The sequence below is a fragment of the Ursus maritimus genome, unplaced genomic scaffold (genome assembly GCF_017311325.1).
Source record: "Ursus maritimus isolate PB19 unplaced genomic scaffold, ASM1731132v1 scaffold_25, whole genome shotgun sequence".
Classification (NCBI taxonomy): Eukaryota; Metazoa; Chordata; class Mammalia; order Carnivora; family Ursidae; genus Ursus; species Ursus maritimus.
The window spans coordinates 14,549,693-14,559,039 of record NW_024425008.1 but is presented as its reverse complement, the minus strand read 5'-3'; the positions used below and the strand labels follow the sequence as shown (position 1 = coordinate 14,559,039).

The 9,347-nt window shown below is 44.1% G+C and overlaps 1 protein-coding gene across 4 annotated transcripts in view; it reads right to left on the bottom strand.

The window, feature by feature from the left end:
- Positions 1-670: 670 nt before the first annotated feature.
- GALC (galactosylceramidase) overlaps positions 671-9,347 on the bottom strand; it is a 59,980-nt gene continuing 51,303 nt past the window's right edge. For 3 of the 4 annotated variants that reach the window (XM_040641583.1, XM_040641584.1, XM_040641585.1), the window contains exons 15-17: positions 7,941-8,104; positions 6,496-6,572; positions 671-2,487 (exon numbers count right to left, since the gene is read on the bottom strand). In XM_040641583.1, the coding sequence (XP_040497517.1) occupies positions 2,341-2,487; positions 6,496-6,572; positions 7,941-8,104 (388 nt within the window). In that variant the 3' untranslated portion in view covers positions 671-2,340. Of the gene's footprint in view, positions 2,488-6,495; positions 6,573-7,940; positions 8,105-9,347 lie in introns of those variants that run through there. The other variant, XM_040641586.1, reaches the window with a different exon arrangement.

Sequence of the window (9,347 nt, the reverse complement as noted above, 5' to 3'; positions counted from 1 at the left end):
GTGCCTACTACACACCCACACCCCTAAAATTAGGGGTGAACAACATGAAGCATTGACAAGAATGTGGAGCAATGGGAACTCTCCAACACTGTAAACAGGAGTGTAAAATCATATAATCATTTTGGAAAACAGTTTGGCAGTTTCTTGTAAGGTTATATATACACTTCCCTAAAGAGCCAGCAGTATCGCTCTTTGATACTTATTAAGAAATGAAAACAGGGACACATGGGTGGGGCGGTTGATTAAGTGTCCAGCTCTTGATTTCAGCTCAGGTCATGATCTCAGGGTCGTGATATCAAGCCAAGTGAGGCTCTGTGCTCAGCAGGGAGTCTGCTTTAGATTCTCTCTCTCCCTCCCTCTGCTCCTCCCCCTGCTCTCTCTCCCTCTAAAATAAATAAGTCTTTAAAAAAAAAAGAAATGAGGGGCACCTGGGTGGCACAGCGGTTGAGCGTCTGCCTTCGGCTCGGGGCGTGATCCCGGCAATCTGGGATCGAGTCCCACATCAGGCTCTTCCGCTGTGAGCCTGCTTCTTCCTCTCCCACTCCCCCTGCTTGTGTTCCCTCTCGCTGGCTGTCTCTATCTCTGTCGAATAAATAAATAAAATCTTAAAAAAATAAATAAATAAATAAATAAATAAAAAAGAAATGATAACAAATGTCCACACAAAGACTATGTTCATAATAGATTTATTCGTAATTCCAAAAAGTGAGGGAGGAGGACAACAAATTGTGGTATAACCATACAATAAGAAGCAAAACATTAATTTACATAGCTACATAGATAAATCTCAAAAGCATTATGCTGAATGAAAGAAACCATTCCCAAGAGTACACAGTGTATGATACCACTTCTATAATGTTCCATCAGTAGCAACAGAAATCCTATCAATGGTTGCCTGAGCTGGGGACAGGTGAGAGGATATTATTACACAGGTGCACCGAGAACTTTCTGGGGTAATGGAAATGTTCCATATCTTCGTTGGGTTGTTGGTTTTGTGGGCGTATCCAGTTATCAAGACTCACTGAACTCTATACTCAAAATGGGAACATTTTATTGTATGTAAATTATACCACAATAAAGTTAACTTAAAAAAATCTGGAGAGACCTTAAGTGGAAATCACTTAGACTTGGTTTAATTTAAAATTTTTCTCTATGATCTGATGTATTCTAATATTTAGCTTCTTGTCTTTAATAGAAATACAAGACTTCGGGTCAGTTTAGCCGATGTTAAACCATTACAAATTCCAAAATTCTAGAATTAGTCCAGTGAAGTTTTCAACTTTCATGTTAGAGAATTCCAGAATTTACTTTATCGACATGACAACTGAGTCGTTTCTAGGAGAACCACTAATGCTTAGATATAAATTATATTGCATGAGAACTGTGCTCCCCACACTTAAATATAAACACATTTGCACTTTCAGGAAACAAACGCATCTAATCACACAGAATATTAGAGGATGATCCAATTCTAGGAACTAGCAGAAGCTTCGTGTTCCCCTTCCTCCACGCACACAGATAAAAGAATGCATTCGCTGCGTTAGTCCGTCACCAGCGGCACACGAGGACAGGTCGCGAAAGGCACCAGGAAATGAGACACAAGAAAACCGCCACAGCTTCATCTTGAGACCCACGTACAGCACTGGCTACGTGGGATTCTCTTCCTCCTTCCAGCCACCTGGGAAAATGTTCACAGAGAGTTTTAAGGGTTACGAGGCTGAAGGTTGGATTTAAAAGAATCAAAAATTGCAGATAGCCCAGTTAATCTGCTCATAGGGATCACTGCAGGACTCGCTTTAGAGGTAGTTTATTAGGGAGGCATTTTTCAAATCATCCACTCATCGTATCTAGAATTCAAAAGCATCGTCGTGAAAAGGGAAAGAAAAAATACGCTTGAGAGTGTAAAGATTAACGTGGGGAAGCGGCTGCCACGAAGCCGCCCTTGCAGTGTTCCTCAGCTCCCCGTGGCGGGCCGTCGCCCCGACACACGGTCCGTCTCTGCGACGCCCGAGGTGCGTGTCCGCACGACGCCTGCGCGCGCCACGGAGAGCGGCTGCGAGGCGAGACCCAAACCGCGCCTCACAGCGGGGCCGCCACACAGCTGCAACTGCAGGGGACGTTTCGGGTCACGCGCAGGAGTCATCGGTTTCCCCTGGGCACTGGTTCTAGAAATACCTTCCGGCAGATCAAGCAAACATGGATTTCTCTCCCCATTTTCCCTTCACTACGGTTAGCCTCCAAGAGGCTCATGTATTGATCCATCGGAAGAACTGGCTCTCAACCAAAACCAAAACAAAAGAAAGAAAATCCAAACAGTGGCTCTGTGCTGCTCCGTGAGCGTCAGCTGGCGGCTTCCACACGAAAGTTGTCGAACTGCGCAAACTCAAAGGCGTGCGTCCCAATGGCGGCCCAGCCGTTCTTCGGGAAACTCACGGGGACGTTCGTCCAGACGTAGGTGCCGTTGAGCATGCCCGAGCAGAGCCGGCCCTGCAGGAAAGACAAAGGCACCGTGAAGACGCGCGAGAAGGTTCTCTGAGGTTCGTTTCGTACTGCGTACGGCCAATCTGTGCAGTGGGGCCAACACGCTTCTCCCGTCAGACCGCGGCAGAACACGGTTCCACGGTCTGAGCAGAAGTTTGACACACGGGAAAAATTCTCGCAGAGGAAATTCTCGTCTACGTATGTCAAGAGTTTCCAAGGCACAAGGAAGACCTCAGGATTTCCTTGTTCCCCACCAAGACGCTGTAAAACCATCAGAAATGTAAAACTTTCCATAGCATCAAAAAGTCTTAGACAAAAGCCCACTAAAATAAACAAACGTTCGTAATTCCCAAGTACTTGCATGCACACACGTTGGCTAACAGCCACCAGCTCTTCAGACGAGGCTACTGGAGCCAAAGCATCCATTTATTTAAGTCCTTTTTGTCCCCGTGTACAGAATATCACTTCAAAGTCACATGAAGAGCCCGCCCTCAGGTTAGAAAAATAGTAACCACCAGTTAAACTGATGACTGGGGGGAAAGGGATCGGGGAAGAAGGGAAATATCCACAGAAATGATTTACTGGCCACTGGCAGAGAAAGATAAAAATAATTTCCTCAGACAGCTGCCAATCCTCCAGAGCCAAGCGCCTGGCACCCAGCGGGTACAAACGCTAGCTAGCCCTTATTATCATTGTTACAGCACGTTTCTGAGCACATATTCACAGCATATCAATTGCAGCTAAACATTTAAATAAGCTAATTTCAAAGGGTGAAGAGCTAAAGATCCAAAGCGCCAGGCTAAGGACCAAAATAAAATCTGTTTTTAAGTCACAGAATGACAATGCGATGGGCATTAATCTCGTTCTTTCATCTTACGGACAGAGATACGGAGACGTGAGACCGTAAGTCAAAATCACACACGCACCAGCAGAGCGAGAGCTGAATCTTAGCTGTCCAACTCCACGCTCAGGGGACCCACACTCGCCCTGCCACACACGCCCCGCTCTCTGCAGCCCTCCCAGGGGCCGACAGGGACTATGACGCTGAGCCAGGGCACGGTCGTACCGCCCAGCTGCCCTTCCTCCCCGCCCCACGCCGCCCGCTGGCCTCCGGGCGCTCCTCGCCCCAGGCCAGGCACCAGCGGGCCCTCTGCGCAGCGTGCTCTCCCCACCAGGCACGTCCGGCTCAAAGAGCACCAACTCCAGGAGCCCTTCCCCTCTCCCTACCTACAGCATCCAGACGGGGGAGCTACTTTATCTCCTCGCCCATTTTTTTCTTCACAATTTAACTGACTGATTCTTTTTTTTTTTTTTTTTTTTTACTGTCTTAGAACAGAAGGCAGCCATCTATGGCCCACAGGCCAGCCACCTATTTTTATAAATAAAATGTTACTGGAATCACAGCCACGTGCGTTCATTTATCTACTGTCCGTGGCTGCTTTCTCACGACACAAGCAGAGTTGAGCAAGGTTGCACAGACCAGATGGCTCACAAAGCCTACAATATCTACTGTCTGGCCCTTCGCAGACAGACTTTGCCAGCCTGTGTCCTCTAGCAGAGCAGGAGCCGTGTGTGCCTCGTTCGCTGCTGCATCCCTAGCACCTAGGGAAGTACACATAAAAGGTGCTTAATAGACACGTATTGAATGAAAACATAAAAAACCTTTAACCCTAAAACAACTTTACAGACATTATCCCCCTTTTATAGATAAGGAAACAGAAGCCCAAAGAGGTAAATAACTTGCAGGGAGTCAGCAGGTGTCAGCAAGGAAGTAGACACGCAGGTCGGCCTGGCTCCAACATGCCTACTGCTAACAACGCTCACTCGAGGGGCGCCTGCGTGGCTCAGTCGGTTAACTGGTTAACCATCTGCCTTCAGCTCGAGTCATGATCTCAGGGTCCTGGGATCGAGCCCCGCTTCAGGCTTCCTGCTCAGTGGGGAGTCTGCTTCTCCCTCTCCCTCTGCCTCTCCCCTCTACTCATTCTCTCTCATAAATAAATAATAAAAAAATTTAAAAAAATAAAGAACGCTCATTTCATTCACTAAGGGAGGAGGGACAGAAAGGAAAACGGGTGCTGTTTTATAGAACGTGGTCAGGAAAGAACCTGAAGGAAGTAAGGGAGTAAACTATGTAATCAAAGATTCTGGAAAGTCAACACACTTTAAAGAGTGATACCAGATAATGAAACACAAAGCAATATAAAGAACAAAGTTCAGAAATAACCTATGCACACGTGATGATTTGTTACACCAAAAAGGTGGCCTTTAAATCATAGGCAAAAGGACAGTCTATGTAATAAATGGTGATGGCTATCCATTTGTTTTAAAAAAAATTATACTGGGCCAGTCCTCCTTATGATTGATAAGTAAATTCCAGATGTATTAAAGACTTCAACATGGGGGCGCCTAGATGGCTCAATCAGTTAAGCATCCAACTTTTGATTTCAGCTCAGGTCATGATCTCAGGGTCCTGGGATCGAGCCCCATGTGGGGCTCCGTGCCCAGTGGGGAGTCTTCTTGGGATTCTCTCTCTCCCTCTGCCTCTGCCCCTCCCTCCCCCTCTCTGAAATAAATAAAATCTTAAAAAAAAAAAAAAAGACTTCAACATAAAAAAATCCTAAACTTTGCTTAGAGAAAAAAAAATGTTCCTCACCTTGAGAAAGGTGAAGGTCTTCTTAAAAAAAAACATAAAAGCAATGAAAAAAAAGAGAAATATTTGACAGAACCAAAATGTAAAACTTCTATTCATGAAACATACCATAAACAAAATTAAAATACATATGACAGGGCAGAAGAAAATATCTGTGACATATGTAACAGATAATGCGTCACCACTCAGAATATATAATAAATTCATATGAATCCATCAGAAAAAGAAAACACAATAAGAAAATGAGGAAAGAATGTAAACAGGTAACTTCAGAAAAGAGAGAAAAATACAAATAGCCAATAAGCATAAGAAGGGGTGCAAGCTCCCTCATTATCAAGAAAATATAAAATCATGTGAATTAGTCTGAAAAGCAATCCTTAGAAATAGGTAATATCAAATATTATTATAACTGCTATAAAAATGGATACGGCTAGGCTGGCAATAGGGCAGTATCTGCCAAAATTCAAAATGCAATTCCATTTCTAAATATCTGCCTAATCAAATACCCGCACATGTGCCCCAAGAGCCACGCAACAGACCCTCCCTCCACCTGCAGGTAAAGCCCACCCGGACCGCCTTGGTTCGTCGCCGAAGGGAAGAACTGGGAACAAAGCCGCGCCCACTGAGTGTGGCAGAGTTAAACAATGCCACACCCAACCCAGATGCTCAAAACGTATTGTTACCACCCGAAAAATGAGTACTGTCATTTTGGGTGGTTGGGTAAGAGACGAGAACAATTTGAAAAAGTTATCTGATTTCCATATTTACCTGCTGTTCTAACCTAAGCCAACTTATGACAGAACCATGCTGTCACAGAACAGCAGTGTATTCCACAGAAGTTTCTACACAGCATCCCTTGGACTCACGTCCATCAATAACTCATGATCACCCAGTGATTTGGACAAATATTTTTAGATGCCACGATCCTACAATTAATCTGGTATCTTCTTTACGAAAGTACTCATGGAAACCAACTTCCAAAAATTTGTACTCATCGCGAAAATTACTCTCAGCCACCAAAAATAAATGTATAGGCTCCAATTTATAATCTTGGTTCAGCCAACTGGGAAAAAATAATTCAATTACTGACTATCTACCAATTACCCCTGAGTTTAAAAAACAGAACCAAAATTTGAAAAAACTGAGGAGTGATAAAGTCAACAGCTGGTCGTTCTCATGCGGCTTTACCCTGACACACACTACCCCCTCGGATCTGCTGGTTTGCCGGTGTCCTGGCAGATTCGCTGCCTATTTCCATTACTGTATTTATCACACGTTTCCCCTCTCATCTGATGACAGAAAGTGCCAGAAAGGCACAAGAAAAGAATATTTTACCTCCAGGCATTCCGATCAGCAATACTTACCTTAATAATTAATGTGAGCGTATACCATTTCTTTGCTGTAACATCAACATGTCCTAAAGCATATATGATCCAACCAGCTGCAACACAAAAAGATTATCCTGACTGACATATTTTTAAAATCGAAATCACAGACTCACATAGCTCAGTCAGGGTTCTCAGGCAGCATTTGTACATAACAAAGAAGCCTTACTAAAGATCTACATTTCCAGATCTACCACTGATTTAGAACAGAACATTCTTCATTCAGGCATGCATTCCACACGCGTGTACTGGGATCCTTCTGTGAGCCACGCATTATCGGTGAGCTCACAGGAGGACCAGTGAAATAAACTCACAAACCAACCACAGTTTAACGTGGGAGCTTCTACAGTTCAGGCACAGATTTATACTCGGCTGGACTGGATATAAAGAATAAGGAGTAGTGGTCAAAGGTCACCATAAGATTTCCAGCTGGGGTAACTGGTTACATGGAATAGCATGAACTGAGAATGAGAGAACACAATGAGTTAGTTTGGGGGTAGATTATATTTGGATGCCTGACAGAAACCAGACGAAGATGCTGAGTGAGCAGTTTAAAACACAAGAACAGTGGGGACTAAGGCCTGGATGTAAATAGCTAGTTCCAGCTCTGCTACTAACTCATTCTGAGACTTTGGGCAAATCAATTAACCTCTCTGGTTTGGACTGGACAATCAGCGAGGAACGTTCTAGATGGGTCATGCCATGATTTTGCAATCCTACCCTAGTGTCCTTATAACCACTCTTTTTTACTTGTGCAGCCCTTTCCACCTTAGGAAAAGAGTAGCAAACTATAGGAGAGAAGATTTTTTACAAATGCAGGGGGAAGTTGAGACAAGGAAATCAGGAAAACGCAGCATAATACGGTCTGTTTCAACAGAGCGGGGTGCACCAACACCAAAGTGAGTTAGACAGAATTCAACCCGGACATACCCTAAGCACCTACCCTGGATAAAATACTGTTCTACGTAAGACAAGGGCTGTTTAACATGAATGAAGAAAAAAGTCAAGCTCTTTTCGAATTATTAACTAAATTTGGAAACAGAATTTCTCTATTTTAAGCAGACCAAGCCCTCTCCTTGTATCTCCATAAGCACCCTAGCACGTTCTTGTAGTCCTGCTTTTTATTTACGGGGTTTCCTGGGCATTCTCTCCCTACTACGTCCACCTCACCCCAGTCTATGCAAATCCTACCCTGACGGCCTAGCTCAGCTCCACCTGAAAAAGCTCTGCACCATTTCCTTTCACACAGCTGCCTCTCTAACTCTCAAATTTTGAATTATTTGGTATCTGCTTACATGTGTTGAATCTCTTCCCAGTTAGACGTCCAAGCCCCTTGAGGTAAAGCTCGCTCATTACACAGTAAGTGACAAGCTCGCCGTGGCGTATTTCGTAACAAGCCATGTGCTACGGAGGAAGTCACTTACCTAGATCACCTGTAACTCTGTAGGTTCCATTTGCGAAAATCCAGAAGAAAACTCCTCTGGCGCTTCTAATCAAGATGCCACCTTTGTTTACTCTTCCAGCAATGAACACACCTCCCTTCTCAGGAGTCTCTATGTAAACATCGCACGTTACAGTCAGATTGGACCTGCAGAAAGAAACTGTCGGTTAGCGCTCTTAATTATGCCTCTACGGGTGCAGCACGTGTCACTTCCCAGCCACGCGCTCCCAGACTTCTAACTGAGGTATGTGATTTGTGAAGTCTGCGCTTGTAGCAGGGATGGGCTTTAAGAATCTTTATTGATGAAAAAAAAGTATCTTCATCGATGACAGTTTTAAGTTTTACGCGCCTAAAGTTAAGTCATTTCATTGCCTCTTTTAATGTTACAGGAAAATAATATTTATTGTTTTTAAATTTTTAAGTCTCTTAACACATTTCTTGTCTCTCTATAATAAAACTACTTCTCATCCTAAGAATATGTTAAAAGGAGGCTTTTTTTTCCCCTTAGGAATATATAAAAGATCCATACAATTCTGAACAAAAAGGTTTATTAAATTTCCATCAGTGAAGGCAAAGCTGGGGGCCCCTAGGAGAACATAAGCTACTTTGGGGCTGGGGCGCCTGGGCGGCTCAGTCAGTTAAACATCTACTTCAACTCAGGTCATGATCCTGGAATCCCAGGACCAAGCCCCACACCGGGTTCCCTGCTCAGTGGAGGAATCGGCTTCTCCCTCTGCCCTTCACCCCGTCTGCTTGCTCTCTCTTGCTCACCCTCTCTCAAATAAATAAATAAAATATTTTTAAAAAATAAAAGAAGCTACTTTGGGGCTAATTTTTACCTTTAACCCTACCAAGACGTAATAACTCCAGAAGAAAGATCTCAAATTATTTCTCTGCAGAGTCAACTCTGTGTTGACTCTACAGCAGGGATTTTCGAATTTGAACAGCACTGAAATCACCTGGAGGGCTTGTTAAATTCAGTCTGTTGGCCCCGCCCCACAGTGTCCAATTCAGTAGGTTTGGGATGGGGCTCTTGAATCTGCCTAACAAATTCCCGGGTGCCACTGGTCCAGGAATCCTACTCTGAGAGCCGTTTTCCCCTACAGAGCGTCTCTGTCCATACAGGGACAGTAAATCCCTGCCTGCCATTACTCATCGACAGGGGTATCAAAGGAGGGGGAAACTCCAGTCAGGAACTACTAGACCTTTAATAGTGAGCTCCGCTCCAGGCTTCTTTTATAAATGCTACTAGATGCCTTCTGCAATGATACAACCACCCCAAACCTACATGATCTCTGAAAATAACTTACCTCCTACTCAAATTCTAACTGCAAACAGGAAAGAAAGCCTGAACAAAGCCAAGTAATAAGGCAAGCAATTTGCCTAAAAT